Source organism: Astyanax mexicanus, unplaced genomic scaffold (assembly GCF_023375975.1).
Source record: "Astyanax mexicanus isolate ESR-SI-001 unplaced genomic scaffold, AstMex3_surface scaffold_32, whole genome shotgun sequence".
Taxonomy (NCBI): domain Eukaryota; kingdom Metazoa; phylum Chordata; class Actinopteri; order Characiformes; family Acestrorhamphidae; genus Astyanax; species Astyanax mexicanus.
The window spans coordinates 1756343-1784148 of record NW_026040042.1 but is presented as its reverse complement, the minus strand read 5'-3'; the positions used below and the strand labels follow the sequence as shown (position 1 = coordinate 1784148).

Sequence of the window (27806 nt, the reverse complement as noted above, 5' to 3'; positions counted from 1 at the left end):
CGGGAGGTAGTGTAGGAAGGAGTGCAGGAACAAACATACGTATCAGATAAGAGTGGAATAAACCTTTTATACTGCTACAGTTTTAAATACTGTTCAATTATCTGACTAACCTCAGTGTCTAAACATGCTCTGTGTAACACAGTATAAGTTAAATATATGTTAAGCTGTCAGTGAGATTTGTCCTTCTCTCTACAGGCTGGAATTCTGCAGTATTACAGGAGAAGACTGTGCTGCTCTGGTTTCAGCTCTGAACTCAAACCCCTCCCACCTGAGAGAGCTGAATCTGAACTACAATAAACCAGGAGAGTCAGGAGTGAAGCTGCTCACTGATCTACTGAAGGATTCTCACTTTAAACTGGAGAAACTACAGTGAGTTACTGATTTCCTATAACTTTTACAGAAACATCATGAACAATTAAAGTAGATTATTCCAGGTAAAAATACAATTTTCTCTCCAAAGGATCCGTGACTCTTCACAATTACATGAAATAAATTTAAACGAACATTTGCCCATTTTTTTTCCCCCAAAAAATGTCCCCAATCTTAAGTAAAAGCAGCAGTGTGGGACCACTTTGGATACTCACAAAACAGACGTGATGATGGGTAAATCATTTGCACACAATATGGAAGAAAAGTGGCAGCAAAAGCAGCAAATACATCAACTTGTTCTCCCATCTCCGAAAACACCTTCCCTCTCTGAAGATCAAAGTAGTTAATCCTGGCCAGAAATGTGTAAAATCTTGACTAAAGAACTTTTTATTCCTGCACAATCCACGTGTTAAGTGCCAGAAAAATTGTTCAGTCATCTGAACTATGGGAACACAGGTGCTGTAAAATCTTGTGCGTGTGGCCGTGAAGCGTGTGCTGAAATGGATAAAATCAGGCTCGATGTAGAAAGTTTAGTACATGCAGAGACAGTCTGTCACATCTGTCAGTCTGCTAAGATTGAGCCCTGAAAAAATCAACTTGCTTACATTTCTGCATAATAACCCGGTTTAATTATTAAAACATAGAAATTCAACTGGTGCAATAAAAAAATATACCAGGAAAAATGTTGGAGAGCTCCTGCACTTTTTCTCACCTTTATGTTTACAATGACAAAGCATATTTTTTCTTTCTAAAGAGACTCTTATTTTTATTTAAACATTTAGTATTTTCCTCCTAATGTTTCAGTTTTTGCATAATAGCAGGTGTACATTTTATTTTTGGAATGAGATATTTTGTACATGCCTTTACAACAGTTCCAACTTTCAATTATAATAAATAGTTAATTAAACAAAACATTTTTTTCATGTAGTAAAGGGACAGTGTAACAACCATAATACTGGGATAATCAAGATACTGCTGTTTTTTTTTTCTGAGGCGGTTATCATAACGTAAAATTCTCAATCCCTTGCAACCCTACTGTACACCTATTATTACAGGAGTAATGGCTGTTTTCTGCTTTCCAAAGTTTATCGCAGTAATTCTTAAGATTATTTTCTTGTAAACAGAATGCAAAGTGGGGAGGGGGCAAAATATTGTTCAAAAATGGCATTAGTGTGCTTCTCTGACTATCACTGAGTGCTCATGTTTGTCTGGTAGGTTTTTCTTGGTGTGTTTTCTAGTCATGACCAGCTGCCGATTGAGATATCAGAAAAGTAAACTCAGTCACACATTGTTAAACCAAAGAAACTCAGAATTACAACTAAAGACCAAGTTGAGTAAGCTACAAAAAGAGCTCAACGGAGTCCTCACTAAGAATTCTACTCTTTATTCTGTGTAATTACACATTATCACCAAAGAGGTCTTTTAACCCCCACAATGAACACTTTAAGTATTCTGTTGGAAAGATATAACATGAACAAGCAATGCCTTTTATACCAGTAGAGGAAATATATTAATGTTTTGTGGTGAACAGAATCAAAAGCTGCACTTTAACTCAATAAGAAGGATGTTTAGGTGTAAAGTATTAGCAGAGTGCAGAAGCTCATTGAAGACTCTGAATAGAGCAGTCTCAGCTTTGTAGTGTGTGTGAAATCCATCTTACAAAGTATGCTAATCATACCACCTAATAAGAAAGCTAACAGAACCACAAATACATTTATCAGATGAGAGTGAAATTAACCTTTTATACTGCTACAGTTTTAAATACTGTTCAATTATCTGACTAACCTCAGTGTCTAAACATGCTCTGTGTAACACAGTATAAGTTAAATGTGTGTTAAGCTGTCAGTGAGATTTGTCCTTCGCTCTACAGACTGGAATTCTGCAGTATTACAGGAGAAGACTGTGCTGCTCTGGTTTCAGCTCTGAAATCAAACCCCTCCCACCTGAGAGAGCTGAATCTGAACTACAATAAACCAGGAGAGTCAGGAGTGAAGCTGCTCTCTGATCTACAGAAGGATCCTCACTATAAACTGGAGAAACTACAGTGAGTTACTGATTTACTATAACTTTTACAAAAACATCATGAACAATAAAAGTAGATTAAACCAGTTAAAATTACAATTTTCTCTCCAAAGGATCTGTGACTCTTCACAATTACATGAACTAAATTTAAATGAGAAAGGGATAGGAGATTCAGGAGTGAAGCTGCTCTCTGATCTACTGGAGGATCCTCACTGTAACCTGGAGAAACTACAGTGAGTACTGAACTACACAACTGTGCACACACACCTACAGTCACTGTATAATATCAGTATAATACACAGATTATAATTCCAGTTAACATGTAATTATTAAGAAATCTGAAACACAGAACTTAGCCACAGTGGAGACTTTTACCAAAAACACAGCAGGATTTTTTTCTGGGTTGGACTGAAGTGGTGGGGTTCAGTAAGGAAGCACTAAAGATACAACATTTATGAAGGGTCATTGTTAGCAGTGTCTGAGCATTAAATTACTCTTCCCCATCAGAATCTGAAATACTTGATTGATCCCAGAGGGAAATTTCGGTTGTTACAGTTGCAACCATTCATGTAAACACGACAAAATTCTCTACTCATTTAATCTACACAATAAAATATTATACAAATACAAATATAATAAAATAAAATGACCGTAGTTGTAATAATAAAGAATTTCCTGTATAAAAATTCTAATCATTGCACCTCTTTTTTATAATTACTATTACTCAAATGCAAAGAATAATAATAAGAAAAGTAAGTAGAGGAAGAAGCACCATAGTGTCACATGTTGAGGGAGGAGTTTTAGAGCTTTATCACCACAGGTAGGAAAGACCTCCTGTGGCGCTCTGTGCATTTTGGCAGAATGAGTCTTGCACTAAAAGTGCTCAAGTGACTCACAACTGTGTCCTATAGTGGGTGGGAGAAACTGTCCATAATGTCCTGCAGCTTAACCAGCATCCTCCTCTCTGACACTGCCCTCTGCAAGTCCAGCTCCACACCCACCACATCACCAGCTTTACAGATCAGTTTGTTGAGTCAGCTGCTGCCCCAGTATGGAGGATAGCCCTCGCCACCACATATGCCGCAGAAAATACAGACGACTTTGGCCCTTCCAATAAAGGTCATCAGTGTTCTTAGCCCAGGCAAGTTTATTGTCATTGTACAGTCCCAGATATCTGTAATCCTCCACAGTGTCCAGACTGACCCCCCTGATGACCAGGGGTCAGCAGTGCCTTGTTCCTCCTCAGATTCACCACCGGTTCCTTAGTCTTTTTCCCATTGAGCTTTAGACCGTCGGCCTGTACTCATCCTCCTCACCCCTACTGATACACCCAACTATTGCAGAGTCATCAGAAAACTTCTGAAGGTGGCAGGTCTGTGGTGTAAATGGTGAAGAGGAAGGGAGAGAGGACAGTTTCCTGTGGTGCTCCGATGTTGCTAACCACACTATCAGATACACAGTGCTGCAGGCGTACATACTGGGGTCTGTACAGATAGTCTACAATCTAGGACACGAGGGAGGTGCCTACGTCCGTTTCATTTAACATCAAACAACAGGTCGAATGCTGTTAAATGCAGTGGAGAAGTTGAAGAATATGACCCTCACAGTCCTGACTGTTCTGTCTAGGTGAGCATAAACTCAGGTTGAGTAGGTAGATGATGGCATCCTCAACTGCCAGGAAGGGCTAAAAGGTAAACTGAAGGGGTTTCAGAAATGGCTGGACCATGGGCCGGAGCTGCTCCATTAGCATACAGCAAGTCCAATGTTCCTTCCTCTCTGGTAGGACAGTCCATGTACTAAGTGAGTGTGGTAGTGCCTTAGCTATTGTGACGTGGTTAAAGTCACCTGATATGGCATTAACAGCACTCGGGTGGTGAGATTGAAGATGTGTCACTGTTGAATAAATGACATCACCCGCCGATGTTGGGTTGGCAGAGGAAGGAACATAAACAGCCACATTGGGAAAACTCCCTCTGTAAATAATATGGCTTCAATAATAAGAATCCAACAGCAAGTAGCTCAATGTTCAGACAACAAACACATTTCTTGATGGAAATGAGTCCAGGGTCTCTCCCTCGCTCTCTCTCCCTGTGTGCTGCTAATTTTTCTGTTCTGTATTTCCTGTGTTTCCGCCTCCAAAAATCTTTGGGGAAGTTAGTTGTTCTGGTCATCATGCCGGCCAGCTTCAGTGTGATCAGCTGATCCCAGGTGTAAACAAAGCAGTCATGTTGCTGTGCAGCGCTGGAGGAGAAGAGTGAAAGAAGCACTTTTATGGTGAAAAAAACAAACCAAAACTCTCTCTACTACCATGATTTGAGAGGGCACAGTTCCACTAAGTTGCCTTGTCAAAATGATATTGGAATGATAAACAATAATTAAAAAGAAGCAAAAAACACGAACAGTTGCTACTATAATTTCATTATTCAGGAAAAAACATCTATTCAAATAATCCTGGCCCTATGTGAAAAAAATTGCCCTCTAAACCTGATAACTCGGTTGTGCCATCCTTAGAAGCAACAACTGAAATTAAGAGTCAGTCCTAACTGTCAATGAGTCTCTGTGGAGGAGTTTTGCTCTTCTTTACAGACTTGTTATAATTCAGCCATGTTAGAGGGTTTTTGAAACATGAACAGCCTGTTTAAGATCAGCCACAGCAAAACCTTCAAATAAAATTAATTTGTATAGCGCTTTTTACAACTGTTGTTGTCACAAAGCAGCTTTACAGAAACATGATCACAGGACAAAGAATCAGGCAAAACATTAAATATAGGAAAGACAGAATACAGAACCCCCAGCGTGCACGGAGGCAAGGAAAAACTCCCTCAGAGCTGGAGGAGGAAGAAACCTTGGGAGGACCAAGACTCACATTTAAGGGGGGATCATCCTACCACTGGTCAAACAGCTTTTAAAGAAAAAAAAAGTCTTAATACGTCCATATAGGTTTTATGTATTCGGGATTATAGCAGCGCCACTAATGGAAGCAGTTAGAGTTCATGTAAGCTTGGATGTAATCTGTAGTGGAGAGTAAGATGGATGATGAGCAGCTGATCTGTGGTGGGTGATGGAGAAGAGCTGACTTCAGAAACTTCCATCAGTCTGGCTGGACAGGAGACATGAGAGCCTGAGGGTGCAACATCCATCAGTATCGGGTCAGACAGGTGGGCAGTCAGTAACTCGGAGGAGCAGAGAGATGGAAATAGTTTTAACTGGATTTATGTAAAACAGAGAATATAAAACATTATCAGAGTGTGGCAAATGACTCCGGCAGATCTAAATAAAACAGCCTAACTAAAGGCAGAGAGCCAGAAGGTAACATAGACACGAAGGCTCCCTGAAACATCGGCATCCACCAACTGCACCGTCCACAAACCTGAGTGACCGTGTGCAGTGGGAGAACAACAGCACCAGCATCTCAGTTTACCCACAATTCCCTCTGTCCATGAACCCCTGGATCTGCAGCCTTATCTAAAGTGAAAAACATTAATTAACAAAAGTTAAACTAAACAAGTAAGTTTTCAGTCTAGACTTAAAGATTGAGACTGCGTCTCAATAAGAGAAAGCTCTTCCTCCTGCAGAGCTCCTCTGAATTTTAGGAACTACTAAGAAACCAGCACCCTGAGATCTAATTAATCACGGTGGTTCATAATAGGAGATGAGATCTCGTAAATACTCAGGAGCGAGCCCGTGTAGGGCTTTATATGTTAACAGGAGAATTTTATAGTCTATGCGGAATTTGACGGTTAACAGTAAGTGACTAAGAGAAATCAGAATTTGCAAATTTACTAAACAATAATGATAGAGGCAGCTGTGTGTGTGTGTGTGTGTGTGTTTGTTAGGGAGGACTTTATCTATATTTGTTTTTTTATACATAGGCAGATTTTTAATTTGTAATCAAGCAAGAAAAAAATGTTCACTGAGTAATAAGAATAAGAAAAGAAATAATAGTATATAAAATATACTTATACACCTCCTTCCTAAGGGGTGTGTGTGTTTATATGTCAGTGTTTCTAATGGATTATCATTTCTCTCTCAGGCTGGATTGGTGTAATCTATCAGATAAAAGCTGTGCAGATCTGGCCTCAGTTCTCAGCTCAAACTCCTCAACTCTGAGAGAACTGAACCTGGGTCATAATAATCTGCAGGATTCAGGAGTGAAGCTGCTCTCTGCTGGACTGAAGAATCCACACTGTAAACTGGAGAAACTGTGGTAAGATCATCAAAATACAACAAACAGAGCATCTCACCTTCACACACACACACAAACATGATCTCTTATGCAAATTAAATTAAGCAGGTGTGCTCGGTCCAGATTAGGCCGCCGATATTTGCAAAAAATGCGTATCGGTATCGGATCGGAAGGCACAAGAAAATGCCGATCCAGACTCCTGATCCAGTTTTTTTTCACAGTCCGATCCAGGTTTTCCAGCGCACTCATTTAGATAATCCATTCCAGTTTTTGCTGTGTTTTTGCCAGTGAGAATAAAATCCGGTCCGCATTTTTCGGCAACCCCTTCAGCAAACGAGCATAGCATCTCCCCGGGCCGGGAAAGATGAACTCCAGTCAGACCGGCTGGAGGCAGCGTTAGCTCCCTTTATGAAGAGTTTTTTCTTTGAATTTAATAAAGTTTCTCTCTTAACATTATGATGTTTGCTTGTTGTGTTTTTAGTGTCATTATGCTTATTGTAGAATCACATCTCAACTAGTGGGTATGGGTATATTTCACAATTATTTGCAAATAAAGTTTATGAAACATGTTATGTTTCTTATTTATGCAACTAAAAGGTAAAACTGTGTGAAACGTAGCTTATTTTGATAATTTAGCTTTAATTGCTTATAAAAAATATTTATTATATTATGGTTACATTACTAACACAGGAGCAGGCTGACACCTGAGCATACTGAAATGCTTGTCTTTGTAAAAAAAAGAATCTCCCCATCATGCTCGGACTGCAGGCAGGGCAAACAGTTGGAATTGAAGGGAGTGTGTAGATGGGATGGAGCAGCAAAGTGTGGAGGAGATTGGGGAGTAGAAGGCATTTTGCTTTTAAATAGTTTTCATTATTTGCACTGATTTTTTTTAAGCTTTGGTTTACACTTGTTCAAGAGCACTGATGAGTACAGCAGTCAAGAGTACTGATGCTGTTAATAGACTATTTTCTACTCAGTTTGTGTGTTTTGCTTTTTTAATACAATTTACAATATTATTTGCACTTATGGCTTTTTAAGCCTTGGTTTACTGTCGCCATTTCTGTTTGTTATTTATTATTTTGTCTATTTTGATTTTATTAATTGCTAAATAAACAGGTCAGTTTCTCCTTACCAACCATTGTATATTATTCAAACAAACCTAATTCAGCTGGCTACTTGTTATCAAGAGTAAAACGCTTTTCAACATGAGTTTGACAACAAAGTAAGTTGGCTAAATAACTTTAAACTTTAATACATGCTCGGATAGGCCGGTATCGGTATCCGCCGATATCGGTATTGGATCGGAAGTGCAAAAAAAAATCGGTATCGGATCGGACGTTCAAAAAGCTGGATCGGGACATCCCTAGTCCAGATACCAGGTGGAGAAGTGGAGACAAAGTGAAAAATATAGTTTGGGAGGGAAAGGGGAACTGCTGTGTTTTTGTTGGTGTGAATGACTGGAATCTGAGGTTTATTACCTGCCTGGTCTTTTCTATATTTGACAAGACTGTCTTTCCACTCAGAATGAAACACTTTCAGTTTAGTTGATCGATATTATTATAAATTTTGTACTAACTGCTTTAAGGTACGAGTTTGATCATTGTACCACATTGCGAGCTTTTTCTGTCTCTCTTTTTTGTGTTTAAGGGGAGGTACACCATCTAAAATAATAATTTTCTAAACAACTGATTAGTTTTTCTAGTTTCAATGAGTCTGCTGGACAGTGTACTAGAGTTGAAAATCAGGAAGTTTAACAGTAAGTGACTAAGAGACTATGTGCTATGCTGCATGAAAGTAAGACAGCACCTATCTATCTATCTATATAAAGAAATCAGTATTTGCAAATTTGTGTGTGTGTGTGTTAGGGAGGATTTATCCGTATTTGTTTTTTTTAATTATACATAGGCAAATTTATTATTTGTAATCAAGCAAGAAAAGAGGTCACTTCAACACCTACAGTTGCACTTATTTTAATTCACTGACTAGTAATAATAAGAAAAAGAATAATAATAATACATAATAAAGAATATAATAATTATCTCAAAAATATACTAATACACCTCCTTCCTAAGGGGTGTGTGTTTGTGTTTATATGTCAGTGTTTCTAATGGATTATCATTTCTCTCTCAGGCTGAATTGGTGTAATCTATCAGATAAAAGCTGTGCAGATCTGGCCTCAGTTCTCAGCTCAAACTCCTCAACTCTGAGAGAACTGAACCTGGGTGATAATAAACTGCAGGATTCAGGAGTGAAGCTGCTCTCTGCTGGACTGAAGAATCCACACTGTAAACTGGAGAAACTGTGGTAAGATCATCAAAATACAACAAACAGAGCATCTCACCTTCACACACACACACACACACACACATGATCTCTTGAAAACTATAAATTTGTAGGGAATGGGATACTGCTGTGTTTTTGTTGTGAAAACATTGTTTTACCATATACTTTCTAATTTTTTCAGCTTAGCAAATACAACATTCTTTTAGAAAAACAACAAAAAATTACTTTTTATTCCCACTTTTATGGGTGTTGACACTTAATTAGCGGGTGTTTAAATACTCCTAAAGAGGCGAGCTCTGACTATGAGTTCTTTTGCTTCCTGCTTCTGTGCCGTTTAGACGCTTCTCTGCTTAGCTCTGCTATCCTTCATACTTTTCTTTATTTTCAGACATTTTCGAGCTACAGTGTCTGAGCTCATTATTTAGATTAGCACTAGCACTACCATATTTTGTTTCTTATTTTATTTTTTTCTAGTTTCTTTTGGACATTTAGTATAGTAGAGCCATAGGCACAGGAATCAGAAAAGTTTCTGTAGAGTGCTAAAGAAGAAATCTACAAGATGCCTCCTTCTGTGGGTTCAGAGCACCAGTGCTGCCAGAACTGCTACAATCTTCTACAAAGAATGACTGTTATCAGAGTTTAAGGACTGGCATTTCTGCGCTGTTTGAGGACCATCGGAGAGTGGGAGTGCTGCCAGCGGACAACAGGTTTTTAACGGAGCAGCGAGCAGTGGAGATGAACAGAACTGGACCAGCAGATCATGTGGACATCCGTAATGTGAGTACAGCTGAAAGATATGGGCAAAACCAGCAATGGGTTCGCATTGGAGCTAAACCCAAACGGCATGCCACATACAGCTCTGTAGTATCCTCCACTCCTGCTAACATAGCACATCTGGCTAATGCTAATGCTAAAGCTATTGCTCGGAGATCAGAGCACAGAGCCAGAGGAAATCAGTTCCAGTCACTTAGTTTGCAAAACAGATTTGAGCCACTGCAAGACCTTAATGACTTTTTAAATACCAGCCATTATGATTCAGAAAGAACCAGAAGATTCAGCCATTCAAAACACCCCAGGGGAGCCACAGGGCTCCAGGCTGTGGCCACAGCAGACACTTTTGTTTTGGGGGATGACTCTGTTCATGGCATGAAAAATAATCAGAAACTCATCGTTCGATGTGAGCCAAACATCACAGTTTCTGAACTGAATGAGAAGCTTCCAGCACTACTGTCTGAATACAGAACAGTGAAACAGATTATAGCACAGGTTGGAAAGAACGATACAAAGAAAGAGGAGTCTGAGGTGTTAAAAGAGACTTTAATGATTTTTTTACCACACTGCGCAAGTTCAACATCCAGACATTCATCAGTGGTCCTCTACCTGCAAGGGGCTGCAATATGTTCTCTTGGCTGTTGGCTTTAAAACATTTGGCTTCAGAAAACCTGCAGGTCAAACGGACTGAACTTCATTGACAATTTCAATCTGTTTTTTGGGAAGAGAGAGTTTTTCAGGAGAGATGGACTGCACACCAACAAGAGGGGAGTCAAATTGCTGTCACAGAACATCATTTTTTTCTCTGTGCAACTTCTCTGTTCCCACTGGTGAAGACACGTCAGCTTTAACACCCAAGGACACTGTCTGCACTACAGAGACACAACATCCTCCCTCCACAGAGACTGCGGAGTTAATGGATGGGAGCCATGTTCTGCTGTATCAACTGCCGGAAACACCGCAACTGCATGAACACTCCACACCATCCTCCATCTCCACCTCATCATCATCATCCTCCATCTCCACCCCATCATCACCCCACCTGAACTTCCCAGCAACCATGGAGAAGCTGGTATCTGCAGGGACAAGGCTGACACTTTCTCTGTCAGCGAGTCCTCAGGTACAGCGGAAAATCAGCTCAACTTCTCCTCCACAGTCACCTACTGTCTCACGGACCCAGCAACCCCCATCCTCACCACCACTACACTCCCCAATCAAGGAGTTAGAAAAGGGGACCAAAATGAAGTGAACATAAACATGAAGTATTAAACAAACTCCCCTCCACAACCCAAAAAGAAGAGACAAGCTCCTAAACCACCAGACAGACAGCTCCGCTCTCGACTTCTTCACCAGCAGGAGCCCCTCACACCTCCCTCCACCATAAGGGAAGAGGCCGCCACAAGTAATCCAGCAAACTGATATCTTTTGGGTCCGTGCTGCTACAATGGTGATGTCAGCAGTACATGTTTCCAAAACAAGTACGGACCCTGTGTGCCAGTTATCTCCCCCATTCCAGTTCTTATCAGAAGCAGAAAGAACAGGGAGTATAGGTCAGATAATGTGAATATATCCAACTTGCAGTATGTAAAGTGTAACCCACAGTCTTTGGAACAAAACGCACAGGGTATTAAATTAGCTCTGCTAAATATCAGATCTCTTACTAAAAAGTCTTATCTAATTAATGATTTTATTACAAATTATGGGCTTGATTTTCTGTTTTTAACAGAGACATGGTTAAATTCTTGTAGTGCTGAAAGTGTATTAATTGAGTCGGCTCCACCAAACTTTAACTTTTTAAATGTCTCACGTACCGGCAAGAAAGGTGGGGGTGTAGCTATGCTGTTTAATGATACATTCCAATGCAAGCAGTTACCACTTGGAGATTCCACATCTTTTGAACATTTAGGTGCAGTTTTAAAAGGGGCACCAAGAATATTACTAGTAATTGTCTACAGGCCTCCAAGGTACAATGCTGATTTTATTGATGATTTTACAGATATGCTGTCTGTTATTTCTACTGAATTTGATCATTTTATTATTGCTGGTGATTTTAACATTCACATTGATATTCCCAAGGATAATTATGCCAGAGAACTCTATGGGCCCTATTTTAACGATCTATAGCACACTTGGTAATTGCGCTTTGCACAGCTAGATTTAGGGGCGTGTCCTGTGTCTTTGGTATTGTTGCACAGCTCCAACGGCGCAAAAGGCTGTGTTTTAATTCCCTTAATTATTCATGGGTGTGTTTTGGGCGTAACGTGAAATAAACCAATCAGTGTGTCTGTATCCATCCCCTTTAAGACACAGCTGCACGCTGACTTCTGTTTATTGTTTATATAAAAACTGGGTTTGCAACACTGAATATTAATCAAGCAATCGATTATTTACACCGGAGGGGGACCCTCATTGACAGTTTAAAAGGGATTAAAAATATTTTTAAAAATAGAAATAAAAACTGACATTTACTATAGACGAATAAAATATATACGTAAAAAAGGAAAAATAGGACATTTTAAAAACATCATAAAAATTGACATAAAAAGTAAAGAATTTATATCTTATGAAAAAAATAATAATAGCAGTGAAAGTAAAGTAAAATGATAAGAATGATAAGAGATTATCAAATTTATTTCAATAAACTAAGAACATGGGAATCATGGGGAATATATATATATATATATATATATATATATATATATATATATATATATATATATATATATATATATATATATATAATTTGATTAATAAAATAATTAAAATAATTAAAATGAATAAAAAATAAATAATATAAAATATAAACTCATTAAACACAATCACAGGCTTTCTGCGCAGAATAATAAAAGTTCCAGTTAGTTTCAGTTTCAAATCATGAAAACAGCTCATCAAAACCTCAACCTCTCCTTTATATTTGACAATATTTGATGAACTTACAGGTCCTTACTTGTTTTTATTTAACTGAACTGAGTTTTATATTGTTTGTAGCCTCGCGCTGAATTCAGTGAAGCCAGAAAGATTAGGCACAAGAAAAGGCAGATAAATGACATGACAGCTGAACTTTTTGTGAGCAGGGTGTGCTCTGCACCATGCAAACCATCAGACTCTGTAGATACTCTGCTGGATAGTTTTAACTCAAAAACTGCTAGAGTTTTAGATGAGATTGCACCAGTTAGAGTTAAAACCATGCCATGCAAGCAGAAAGCTCCATGGAGAAATGATGCTGCAGTTCAGCTCCAAAAGAGAGAATGCAGAAAGGCTGAGCGCTGATGGCGAAAAACCAAGCTTCACATTCACAAAGAAATTTTTAAAGATAGACTGCGTGATTACAATAAAATAATGTGCACATCTAGACAATCCTACTTCTCCAGCATTATTAACAATAATATTAACAATAGCAAAGTTCTTTTCACTGTGGTTGACAGACTAACTAACTCACCTACATATATGACCTCTGAGCTAGTTTCAACTGAGAGATGTAATGAGTTTGCAAAAAAAATGTTAATACTAAAATACACAATATCAGACAAGCCATCAGTACACCTATATCCACCGATGAGCCCATGTGCTCTCCAAAACCATGCAAAAGCATCATAGTCAAAATGTCCCAATTTAGCACTATTAATGAAGACGTTTTAATTGATACAGTGAGTGACCTCAAATCATCCACTTGCAGTCTTGATACATTACCAACCAAGTTTTTTAAGAATGTCTTTTACCCAATATCAGCAGACATTCTTCAAATAGTAAGTACCTCACTCATGTTGGGTGTTTTTCCAAATGCATTAAAAACAGCCGTTGTGAAGCCTCTCTTAAAAAAGAAAAATTTAGATACAAACTTATTAAACTATTACAGGCCAATCTCTAAAAAAAATGTATTCAAGCAAGTTATGCACTTTCTGTCCATAAATAACTGTCTAGACCAATTTCAGTCAGGTTTCCGGCCCAATCATAGTACTGAGACTGTGCTAATTAAGGTTATCAATGACCTTCGCTTAAATACAGACTCAGGAAAAATGTCTATTCTACTACTGCTTGATCTCAGTGCTGATTTTGACACCATTGACCACAACATTCTCATAGATAGACTTGAGAACCGGGTTGGACTTTCTGGAACTGTCCTAAAATGGTTTAGTTCATACCTTCATGGAAATACTTTGTGGAAATGGAAAATAATGTTTCTGTGAGACTGTGCCAGAGACCTGTGGTGTACCCCAGGGTTCAATTCTTGGGCCACTCTTATTTAATTTATATATGATTCCTCTGGGTGAAATCATGCGTGACTATGGGATATCTTACCACAGCTATGCAGATGACACTCAGATCTACATGGTCCTCTGCCCAAACAACTATGGTCCCATTGACTCACTGTGTAAATGCCTTGAGCAGATAAATAAATGGATGGGACAGAACTTTCTGCAGTTGAATAAAGATAAAACAGAGATTATTTTATTTGGGAATAGTAATGAGAGGCACAGACTAGCTGCCTATCTGGATTCAAAAAACCTAAAATCTAAAGAACTAGTGCGTGATCTTGGTGTACAAATGGACTCTGATCTCACTTTTAACAGTCATGTCAAAGCCGTCACCAAATCAGCATTTTATCACCTCAAGAACATAAATAAGATCAGAGATTTTCTGTCTACAGCAGACCTGGAGAAACTCATCCATGCCTTTATTTCTAGTAGGATTGATTACTGTAATGGACTCCTAACTGGACTCCCAAAAAAGACCATCAAACACTTCAGCTGATTCAGAATGCAGCAGCCAGAGTTCTGACTAGGAGTAAAAGAAGGGAGCACATCACCCCCATCCTTAAATCCCTACTCTGGATACCAGTATGTTACATAAATGACTTTAAGGTTCTGTTACTGGTCTATAAATGTCTTAATGGTGCAGGACCAGCATATTTTTCTGATGTTCTCCAGCAGTATGAGCCGAGCAGAACTCTCAGATCATCAGGAACTGCTCAGTTAGAGCTGCCTAAAGTAAAAACTAAACATGGAGAGGCAGCGTTTAGCTACTACGCTGCTCTTAAATGGAACCAGTTAACAGAGAGCATTAGAAGAGCACCAACACTAAACACTTTTAAATCCAGACTGAAAACCTACATGTTTGATCAGGCCTTCAGCTTAGCTTAAAACACTGCAGCTCCGCCCATTTTTATTCTGGCACTTTTGTATCATGTTTTATTCATGCTTTATTCTTATTTTATTTTTTATTTCCAATTCCTTGTTGTTCTTTTACATGTTTTTAAATGTTACTTCTATTTGTTTTAATCATGTTTGAATCAGTCATGCTTTATTCTATTTTCCGACCCTGCACTGTTAATGTTAACATGTTGTGTTCAATAAAACCATCCAAACATATACTTTTTTGTGTAGTGTTAGTTCAAGCAAAATGTGTTTGTCTATTGTTGTGACTTATAATAAAAAAACAAATGTCAACTCCTACCTCTAAAAGACCACGTCCTCCCAGCTCACCTGGAGACTCGGAGGGACAGGAGCCCCCGTCCCACACAGAGGTTCGTGAAATCCTCATCTCCATCGACTCCAAGCTCACTACTCTGGATACGAGGATCTCACTAGTGGAGATCCTGCATAAAGAGTTCCAGGTGCTGCGTGAAAGCCTGGAGTTCAGCCAGGAGCAGGTCACGTCTCTGGCAAAGGAGAACACAACACTACAGCACAATATAAACACCTTCACAAACCAACTCTCATCTGTTATCAAGGAAATGAAACAGACAATACTCGACTTACAAGCCCACAGTATGAGGGACAATGTTGTGTTTTCCAGGATCCCTGAAAACCTGGAAAAACTGTTCACGGAGTTCATAATCTCCAAACTAAAAAAAAACCCCACCTGAAACACCCAACACCATAACCTTTCACCGCGTGCAGCACATGGGAGGAATAAACTCACAATACAAACACCCCAGACCCATTGTAGCAAAAGTGGAACAATATAAACACAAACAATATTCAGCAAAGGAAGAACTGGGAAAAAAAAAACAATTTACAGCATTAACGACCAGTACCCCCGAGAAATACTCAACAGACGGAAAAAACTTCTCACCGTAAGAAAACAGCTCATACAAAATGTAAAAAGGGCAGTTCTCTCCATCGATAAACTCTATGTGGATGTTCAGCTGTACAGAGATAAGGAAATCACACCCTGGCTGTACTGATGCCGGTTGGGTGCTCATTAATGGAGACGCACTACAGCTGATTACCTGACTGAGCACCACGCTGATTACCAGCTTTCTCTTCTCCAACTAACAAAAATTAATTGCCGGTAACCTCTTAAAGGAATGAAGAGGGGAAAGAAAAGAGAAGGAGGAAAAGAAGAATAAAAGTTATCTATTTATCTATCTATCTAGACAATGACATATACTTTAATAAGAAATATACATGCAAATATATATACAAATAATTTACATAAGAATACTGTCTGAATATGTATTTATAACTATACATCACTACATCGCACTCGTCTACACTGCACTTTTCTTTATGCATAAAACAGGAGAACAACACCGCACTACCCTGTTCATGCCTACACTAATCTTTCTCTCTATCTCTTACCTGAGATAAAATTACATCTGCCTGAACAGAAACATGAACATCACCACACTATCATCTACAAACTATCTGACACCCAACAACACTCCAACCTGCAATGATTAAAATGTATTACATGGAACATACATGGAATCGGCTCCCAAGAGAAAAAAACTAAAATACTCCTCCATCTCAGCCGTTTAAAAGCAGATATATACCTTCTACAAGAAACTCACCTAACAGAATCAGATCAACATAAACTGAAATCAGTAGAACACAATCATATATTTACAGCCAATTATAACTCTAGACAAAGAGGTGTAGCCAATTTAATACATAACAAAATCACATTCACACACAATACTACAATCACAGACCCAGATGAACGATTTATCATCATAAATATCACCATTAACAACCACACTTTTACCATTGCTAACATCTACAGACCAAATATTGACAATCCCTCATTTTTTCATGACTTTTTTTACACACATTTCCTCACTATCGAACTATTCAATCATGATTGGAAGCGATTTTAATGCAGTTATAGATTCATCTTTAGACCAATCAGCTCATACTCAGAACACACGCAACTGGAATTCCACTGAAATAATAAAACAGTACATGCAGGATTTTGGTCTTGGTGATGGGTGGCGACAAAATCATCCAACAACCAAATAATTCATATTTTACTCAGCAGTACATAAATCATATTCACGCGTTGATTATTTACTAATTATTAATTCAATTTTCTCAAACATTGTACATATATAAATTCACCCTATCACAATAAGTGACCATGCACCTGTCTCAATGATATGGAATTCAAACCAACAACATAAACAGACCTTTAGATGGCACTTTAACACATCACTACTTAACGATCAAGAATTTGACAGCTATATAAAAAGAGAGTGGGTATCGTTCCTAGAAATAAATGATTCTCCAGACACATCACCAACACTTTTATGGGAGACTGACAAAGCGGTTCTAAGAGGAAAAATAATATCATATGCCACATTTAAACAGAAGAAAGAAACAGAACATGAGGTAAAGTTAGAATAAAAAATTAAAGAATATAAGTAGAATAAGTATATCTGAAGAAAAGCAAAAAGAACTTTGGCTAAGATATGATCTAAATTAATTAAAAAACAAGAAAACTAAATTCTTATTACAAAGATTGAGACATGAAAACACTGAATACTCAAATAAATCTGGGAAATATTTAGCTTTAATACATAATTTAATACATCCTGATTAAACTGGATTTCTCAAGGGTCTACATTCATCCACCAATATGTGCAGATTAGTGAACATAATAGATTACACCTCTCACCAGAACATACCAACAGCAGTTGTAACCCTGGATGCAGAGAAAGCCTTTGATAGAGTGAACTGGAAACTCTTATTCACCACACTGCACAAACTCAGGTTTGGAGAATCATTTATTAATTGGATACAGATTTTATACACTGCACCTAAGACCACAGTCAACACCAATGGAGTAATATCTCAACCTTTCACACTACACCGGGGGACTAGACAAGGATGCTCACTCTCTCCTTATCTAATCTCTATCTTCATAGAACCGCTAGCAGCAGCAATACGTCAAAACACAAACATTAAAGAAACCCAAACACCCAACATGCAACATAAAATCAGTCTATATGCAGGTGATATCTTACTATTTCTACAAAAAACAGTTATTTCAATAAAAGAAACAATCCAAACAATCGGAAATTATTCAAAAATATCAGAGTATTCAATCAATTGGTCAAAATCTGCAATTCTCCAAATAAACATAAATAAACCTGATGTTAAACTGAAAACACTACCCACCCCCATGTGCACTAATTCACATGGCGGCCTAGAGGCACCAAACTTCCACCATTATTTTCACAAGATAACAAACTCTGTACTCACACCAACCAGACATTCACCCATCTGGAACAACCCGGACTTTATCTTTGATAAAAAACACTAAACTACCCACCTTGAATCGAAAAGGGGATCAAATACCTCAAACACATGTATCACAATACCACCTTAATGTCACTACCACAATTAACCCAGAAATACGGCATTGGGAGAACTCAATTTTTACAATACCCTCAGTTAAGATCAATCATCTGTTCAAAAATCACCCAATCACATTAGACCTGCCTACACCAATTTCAGAATTTCTTAGCAATACTACAACAAATAAAATATTATCCAAAATATATAAAATAATATCTCAATTGAATCTTACTATTAGCTTACAGTGCAAACAATGGGAAGAAGATTTATCATTAACTCCTAATGCTGATTTCTGGGTCCAGGTGTGTAATAATAATCACAACATGATCAAAAACACTAATTTACAACTCATCCAGTATAAAGTTATTCACAGAGTTCACTACACCACACACAAAATGTATAAAATGGGATTCACAAACTCACCAATTTGTACACACTGCAATCAAAACACAGTTGATAATTATATCCACGCTATGTGGCACTGCACACCCGTTAACCAGTTCTGGAAAGAAGTTATCACCCTCCTATCTCATGCCCTCACCACCCAAATCCACCCAACACCATCACTCTGCCTACTAGGAGACACACCAACCACTAACACAACACCACAAAACAATAGAATAATCTTAATGTCGCGAGTCATCGCCAAGAAAATCATCCTCATAAACTGGAAAACAAAAATAACATTAACATCAATCACTGGAAAAATCTACTAACAGACTATCTCTCTCAGACACTCAGAACCCACCAAAAACACAGATTCAGACCCAATTTAGACACATCTAATTCAAACATTACATTAAATCACATAATAATCCAACGCAAGATAAAACGTAGCAAAACTAGTGTCACGCCTGGCCCTGTTTCCTGTCTGTCCTCGTGCCTGTGTTGTCCCACGTGACCCGTGCCCCTGTGTTCTGCCTGTGATTTTCCATTACCTCATGTCTCATTTGTAGCTCCGCCCCTTCCCCAGGTGTTTCTAATTCTAGTGTTTCGTGTTTCCTTATATAGCCCTCGTCTACCACTTTGTGGCCGTCGGTCTTTGCACTGTCTCCAGTCGTTTGTCTTCCCGTGTTCTCAGTGTTTCTCTCAGTGTTTCTCTCAGTGTTTCTCTCAGTGTTTCTCTCAGTGTTTCTCTCAGTGTTTCTCTCAGTGTTTCTCTCAGTGTTTCTCTCAGTGTTTCTCTCAGTGTTTCTCTCCGTGTCTATCTTAGTTAATTCCTTGTAATTATCCTTGCCCTGTCTAGCTTTAGTTATTAGTTTATTTCTTTGTTTATCTACTCCCGCTTTGTTTGTTAGTTATTATCTATCTAGTTTAGTTCCTTATTGTTTTCCTCGTTTGTTTTTTTCAGCCTCCCTATTTGTTTGTAGTATATATTTATCTTCCTGTTTATTCTGTTATTTTCTAGTTCCCTGTGTTTTCCCTAGTTTATTCCCTTGCCCTGTTTTAGTTTATCCTGCCTAGTTTTATAGTCTCCCCGTTTGTTTATCTTTAGTATCTCTTGTTTGTTTGTTAGTTTTAGCTCGCCTCTGTTTCTTGTTTTTCTTTGTTTCTTGTTTACTTGTTTATTTGTTTATTTATCATTAGTCTCTCTCTCTTGTTTATTCCTAGTTTATTTTCCAGCGTTTGTTTAGTTTTATGTTCTCTAGCCTCCCTCGTTTGTTTAGTTATTTTGTTGTTACGTGTTTACTTGTCTCTTTGTTTAATAAATTCTCACCTTACCTTTGATTACGTCCGCCTCCTCGTCTCTCTGCCTGGGTCTAAATCCTGACAACTAGCAGTTAAAATCGCACATAACTTCATGATTCTGTTTTCTGTTTAGCTATATTTTGGTATATATATGTCTATTTCTTTCTTAATTAAAATTTTTCTTTTTTTTGTTTTTGTTTTTTTGTTTGTTTGTTTGTTTTTTCTCCCCCTGTAACCCATTCTGCATCTCACTTCCTCCAAACCTGAACCCCCCATCTATATTAAATGAATATAGTTATATACAAATGAAACAAATGAATACCAGACATTGTTTTTGAAGTGTGGTTCAACAGAATCATTTAAAACAATACTAAATAATCTTATTCTAATTTCACCCTCATAAAGAGAAATACACTGAGCAGCATGTTCTCTGTGGAAAAGTGTTCTATTCTGAGCTCTTTATCAGAAGTACATGCATGTCTGTTTATCTGAATTAAAGTTCAGTGTTAGTTTAATCTGCAGTGTGTGAGACTCAGCTAAATCATGTCGTGCTTTAATAATTGCTGAAATAATCTCTGAAAAATATGTTAACCAATTTATTGATAAAAAAATTGGAGTTAGTTTGTGTGTGGAGGATATGTAAATGTATGCATGTGAGAGGCATTTCAAACCTTTCTTAAATAAGTAAATAATCTTCAGCTTTACTTACTTTAATTCACTCAATAATCGTATAAAATTTCTACATAAACTATTGTAAACAATAGATATATTTCATAGATATATTAGATAGGTAATAGATAAATAATATATATGTTTACACCTCTTCCTAAGGGGTGTGTGTGTTTATATGTCAGTGTTTCTAATGGATTATCATTTCTCTCTCAGGCTGGGTTGGTGTAATCTATCAGATAAAAGCTGTGCAGATCTGGCCTCAGTTCTCAGCTCAAACTCCTCAACTCTGAGAAAACTGAACCTGAGTCATAATGAACTGCAGGATTCAGGAGTGAAGCTGCTCTCTGCTGGACTGAAGAATCCACACTGTAAACTGGAGACACTGGGGTAAGATCATCAAAATACAACAAACAGAGCATCTCACCTTCACACACACACACACACACACACACAAACACACACACACACACACACACTAACACACACAAACATGATCTCTTATGCAAATTATATTAAGCAGGTGTGCTCTGACTATTAGTCTAGATGGAAACAGGGTCCACGAGCACATAGTGGATTTTTTTTCGCCACCTGTTTTTTCTTAATCTTTAAAGTGTCTATTTTAAGATTCTGACAGGTAACAGGATGAAATAATGTCCCATGACATTTATTTTTAACCCTTTAATGCATCTATGCTAATTCCGAACCAGAAAAAAATAATGAAGAAAATGGCATAGCTCCTTGAGTTAACAACCTATACAGACAAATGAGCACACTTTTCCATACAATTCTGGACCAAGGAATTTAATGGAGTGGTTATTTTTTACGTTTTTTACACATTTTGACTTAATTCTGGGAAAAAATAAAAAAAATTTGCAGAAAATGTTAATTTGCCTGTACGTTTTCACGTTATACTAAATTCCTGAACACTAAATAAAAACATCCTGAGATTTTTCTTAGTCCTTAAAGTGTCTACTGACAGGTAACAGGACAAAAAATGTCCCGTGGGGCTTATTTTTAACTTTTTACTACATCTATCCTAATGCCAAACCTGAAAAATAATTAATAAATTGGCATATCTCCTTAAGTTAGACAGACAAATGAGCATACCTTTCCATACAATTCTGGGCCAAGGAATTCAATAGAATGGTTATTTTTAAGTTTTTGACACATTTTGACTCAATTCTGGGACAAAGAGATTAAAAAAAATAACAGAAAATGTTAAGGTCGCATGTTTGTTTTCACATTATACTAAAATCCTGTGCACTGGATAAAAACATCTTGATATTTTTCTTAATTTTTGAAGTGTCTATTTTAAGATAATGACAGGTAACAGGACAAAAAATGTCCTGTGCAGCTTATTTTTAACCCTTTACTACACCTATCCCAAATCCGAACCTAAAAAAATATAAAGAAATTGGCATAGCTCCTTCAGTAAAAACCTATACAGTCAAATGAGCACACTTTTCCATACAATTCTGGGCCAAGGAATTCAATAGAATTCTTTTTAAATTTTTGACACATTTTGACTCAATTCTGGGACAAAAAGATAAAGAATTAGCAGAAAATGTTATGGTTGCCTGTACACTTTTATTTTTTTTCTACACTTTTCTTCTCCCATTTCTGTTTTATTTATTTCTAATGAGAGAGGTTACTTTACGATCCTGCTTCTTTTCCTCCTAAGTTTTTTAGCTGTAATGTTTATAATATTTATTGATCATCCCCATCCAATAAAATATTGAGAAAAATATTTTTAAAAGTTGCAAAACTAAAAGGTTTTGAAGATGTAGCCATGAGATAACCACTCTATTAACAGTGAAACTGTGAGAATTTTTATTCAAAGAGAAGTTTTCTTAGTTACAGTAAAGGTAAACTTAAATATGTGCACACTGGAACAAAATCGTTGGTACACTTCAGTTAAAATAAGATAAAAACACAGTAGTTGCAATTCATACAGTCACAATGTTGATACAGTTGCAACAAACAGTATATGAACCCTTTGGGATTACTTAGATTTCTGCATAAATTGGTCGTTGAATGTGTTCTGATCTTCATCTAAGTCACAACAATAAACAAACACAGTCTGCTTAAACTAATACCACACAAAAATGATATGTTTGCATGGTTTTATTGAGCAGAACATGTTAACATTCACAGTGAGAGGGGAAAAGTATGTGAACCCCTAGGCTAATGACTTTTCTAAGAGCTAATTGGAGGCAGGATGTGATGAGATTGGATGTGTTGGTTAAAGCTGCCCTGCCCTATAAAAACACACCAGTTTTGAGTTTGCTGTTGTTAAGAAGCATTACTTGATGTAAATCATGCCTCACACAAAAGAGCTCTCAGAAGACCTACGTTCAAGAATTCCTCAAGAATGAGGAAAACATTAAACAAGAATGGAGTTCATGGGAGGAAACCACGGAGGAAGCTACGAAAAAACATTGCTGCATATTTGAACTTTGCAAAAGAGCACCTGGATGCTCCACAGCAGTACTGGCTTAATATACTGTGGACAGATTAAACAAATTTGAGTTGTTTGGAAGGAACACACAATGTTATGTATGGAGAAAAAAGGCACAGCATTTCCCCAGTTTACCAAGACATTTTGCAGGAAAACTTAAGAACATCTGTCCGCCAACTGAACCTCAACAGAGGATGGATGATGCAACAGGACAGCGACCCAAAACATAGAAACAAATCAACAATCGAACGGCTTCAACAGAAGAAAATACGCCTTCTGGAGAGTCCTGACCTCAACCCAATAGAGATGCTGTGGCATCATGACCTCAAGAGAGAGATTCACACCAGATATCCCAAGAATATTACAGCTGAACTGAAACAGTTTAGTGAAGAGGAATGATCCAGAATTCCTCCTGACTGTTCTGCAGGTCTGATCAGCAGCTACAGGAAACGATTGGTTGAGGTTTTTGCTGCCAAAGGAGGATCAACCAGTTATTAAATCCAAAGGTTCACATAGTTTTTCTACCCTCACTGTGAATGTTAACATGTTGTGTTCAATAAAACCATGCAAACATATTTTTTGTGTGGTATTAGTTTAAGCAGAGTGTGTTTGTCAATTGTTGTGACTTAGATGAAGATCAGAACACATTTAATGACCAATTTATTCAGAAATCCCAGTATAATCCCAAAAGGTTCACAAACTTTTTCTTACAACTGTATATCTTTAAACTGAAAAAGCAATAAACGTAAAAATACTAAACCTAATGAAAATCAGACATTAGATTATTCAGAGACAGGCTGATGACGCTGTAACGCTACCCTCTCACAAGACAGAGTGTGATCAGCAAGATGGCGGCCCACAGTGACTAACCAAAACAAACATTGGAAGCTTCAGAATACGTATACTTTTTTTCTCTTCAAATAAACAACAAACAAACACAAAACCAAAACCTGTAAGTGCTAGAAGAACTCATTAAGGAGTACTACCACCTGTTCTGCAGCATGAGCTCGGACAAAAAAGAAAAAATGAGGTCAACTCCTACCTCTAAAAGACCACGTCCTCCCAGCTCACCTGGAGACTCGGAGGGACAGGAGTCCCCGTCCCACACAGAGGTTCGTGAAATCCTCATCTCCATCGACTCCAAGCTCACTACTCTGGATACGAGGATCTCACTAGTGGAGCTCCTGCATAAAGAGTTCCAGGTGCTGCGTGAAAGCCTGGAGTTCAGCCAGGAGCAGGTCACGTCTCTGGCAAAGGAGAACAAAACGCTACAGCACAATATAAACACCATCACAAACCAACTCTCATCTGTTATCAAGGAAAACAAGGAAATGAAACGGACAATACTCAACTTACAAACTCAAAGTATGAGGGACAATGTTGTGTTTTTTTTCGGGATCCCCAAAACCGCAGAAAAACTGGTCACGGAGTTCATAATCTCCAAACTTAAAAACCCACCCACCTGAAACACCCAACACCATAACCTTTCAACGCGTGCAGCACATGGGAGGAATAAACTCACAATACAAACACCCCAGACCCATTGTAGCAAAAGTGGAACACTATAAACACAAACAATATTCAGCAAAGGAAGAGAACTGAAAGGAACAAACTACGACATTAACCAGCACCACCGAGAAATACTTGACAGACGTAAAAAACTACTCACCGTAAGAAAACAGCTCATACAAAACAGAAAAAGGGCAGTTCTCTCCATCGATAAACTCTATGTGGATGTTCAGCTGTACAGAGATAAGGAAATCACACCCTGGCTGTACTGTTGCCGGTTGGGTGCTCATTAATGGAGACGCACCACAGCTGATTACTTGACTGCGCACCACACTGAATAACTGTCTATCTATCTAGATATATCTATCTATCTTACATATATTTTAATAAGAAATATACATGCAAATATATAGACAAATAATGTACATAAGAATACTGTCTGAATATGTATTTATAACTATCCATCACTACATCGCACTCGTCTACACTGCACTTTTCTTTATGCATAAAACAGGAAAACAACACCGCACTACCCTGTTCATGCCTACACTAATCTTTCTCTCTATCTCTTACCTGAGATAAAATTACATCTGCCTGAACAGAAACATGAACATCACCACACTATCATCTACAAACTATCTGACACCCAACAACACTCCAACCTGAAACAATTAAAATGTATTACATGGAACATACATGGAATCGGCTCCCAAGAGAAAAAAACTAAAATACTCCTCCATCTCAGCCGTTTAAAAGCAGATATATACCTTCTACAAGAAACTCACCTAACAGAATCAGATCAACATAAACTGAAATCAGTAGAACACAATCATATATTTACAGCCAATTATAACTCTAGACAAAGAGGTGTAGCCATTTTAATACATAACAAAATCACATTCACACACAAAACTACAATCACAGACCCAGATGAACGATTTATCATCATAAATATCACCATTAACAACCACACTTTTACCATTGCTAACATCTACAGACCAAATATTGACAATCCCTCATTTTTTCATGACTTTTTTACACAAATTTCCTCACTATCGAACTATTCAATCATGATTGGAAGCGATTTTAATGCAGTTATAGATTCATCTTTAGGCCGATCAGCTCATACTCAGAACACACGCAACTGGAATTCCACTGAAATAATAAAACAGTACATGCAGGATTTTGGTCTTGGTGATGGGTGGCGACAAAATCATCCAACAACCAAAGAATTCACATTTTACTCAGCAGTACATAAATCATATTCACACATTGATTATTTTCTAATTATTAATTCAATTTTCTCAAACATTGAACATATACAAATTCACCCTATCAAAATAAGTGACCATGCACCTGTCTCAATGATATGGAATTCAAACACTGAATACATACTGAAAATATTTAGCAAATCTCATTAAGCTTAAGAAAGAAAAAACATATTTTTCCAACCATAAAAAGATACCTGATTCCTGATGAAATTAACGACACCTTTAAAGATTTTTAAAAATGTTTATTCATCAGGCAATGAAACCAACTTAGATGAAATCAGTAACTTCCTGGACCACTTCAAACTGCCTAAATTAACCAAAAACCAAAAACATACACTTGAAATATCATTATCTCCAGAAGAATTCTACAAAGCCCTAAAACACATTCCTAACAATAAAGCACCAGGACCTGACGGATTCCCTGCTGAGTTTTATAAATACTATTGGTCATCCCTATCTCAACTGTTTTACAGAATGATATCAGAAATTAAACAAAATGCAAAACTACCAACAAACATGAATACTGCAATCATCTCCCTTCACCTTAAACCAAACAAAGACCCTACCCTACCATCCAGCTACAGACCATTATCATTAATAAATACAGATACAAGAATAATCAGCAAGGCTCTAGATAACAGAATAGAAACAATAATCCATAATTTAATACATCCTGATCAAACTGGATTTCTCAAGGGTCGACATTCATCCACCAATATGTGCAGATTAGTGAACATAATAGATTACACCTCTCACCAGAACATACCAACAGCAGTTGTAACCCTGGATGCAGAGAAAGCCTTTGATAGAGTGAACTGGAAACTCTTATTCACCACACTGCACAAATTCGGGTTTGGAGAATCATTTATTAATTGGATACAGATTTTATACACTGCACCTAAGACCACAGTCAACACCAAATGGAGTAATATCTCAACCTTTCACACTACACCGGGGGACTAGACAAGGATGCTCCCTCTGCCCTTATCTATTCTCTATCTTCATAGAACCGCTAGCAGCAGCAATACGTCAAAACACAAACATTAAAGAAACCCAAACACCCAACATGCAACATAAAATCAGTCTATATGCAGGTGATATCTTACTATTTCTACAAAAAACAGTTATTTCAATAAAAGAAACAATCCAAACAATCGGAAATTATTCAAAAATATCAGAGTATTCAATCAATTGGTCAAAATCTGCAATTCTCCAAATAAACATAAATAAACCTGATGTTAAACTGAAAACACTACCCACCCCCATGTGCACTAATTCACATATCTGGGTGTGAGGGTCTCCCCCCAGCTGTCAGAGTTGTTCAAACTCAATTTTAACTCATTAACTAAAACAATAAGTGATGATCTCCGCCGTTGGACAACACTTCCCCTTTCACTTGCTGGCAGAATTGCTACAATTAAAATGACAGTATTACCAAAAATCATTTATTTATTTTCAATGATTCCCATTCAGCCCCACCCTCCTGGTTTCAAACTCTAAATATCACAACAACTGAATATTACTGGAAAAATAAACCACCCAGAATCAAACTCACCACGTTACAGAACTCAAAATCACATGGTGGCCTAGAGGCACCAAACTTCCACCATTATTTTCACAAGATAACAAACTCTGTACTCACACCAACCAGTCATTCACCCATCTGGAACAACCCGGACTTTATCATTGATAAAAAACACTAAACTACCCACCTTGAATCGAAAAGGGGATCAAACACCTCAAACACATGTATCACAATACCACCTTAATGTCACTACCACAATTAACCCAGAAATACGGCATTTTGAGAACTCAATTTTTACAATACCACCAGTTAAGATCACTCATCTGTTCAAAAATCACCCCAATCACATTAGACCTGCCTACACCAATTTCAAAATTTCTTAGCATTACTACAACAAATAAAATATTATCCAAAATATATAAAATAATATCTCAATTGAATCTTACTATTAGCTTACCGTGCAAAC

At 37.6% G+C, this 27806-nt stretch overlaps 1 protein-coding gene and 1 long non-coding RNA gene across 2 annotated transcripts in view; one reads left to right on the top strand and one right to left on the bottom strand.

Moving 5' to 3' along the window:
- LOC111188312 (NACHT, LRR and PYD domains-containing protein 12-like) overlaps positions 1-27806 on the top strand; it is a 1256108-nt gene that overhangs the window by 942574 nt on the left and 285728 nt on the right. The window contains exon 10 of the mRNA XM_049472985.1: positions 20791-20964. Within this exon, the coding sequence (XP_049328942.1) occupies positions 20791-20964 (174 nt within the window). The remainder of the gene's footprint in view (positions 1-20790; positions 20965-27806) is intronic.
- The window catches only part of LOC125789922 (uncharacterized), a 286929-nt gene that overhangs the window by 23229 nt on the left and 235894 nt on the right, over positions 1-27806 (bottom strand). The gene's annotated exons all lie outside the window — the stretch shown is intronic.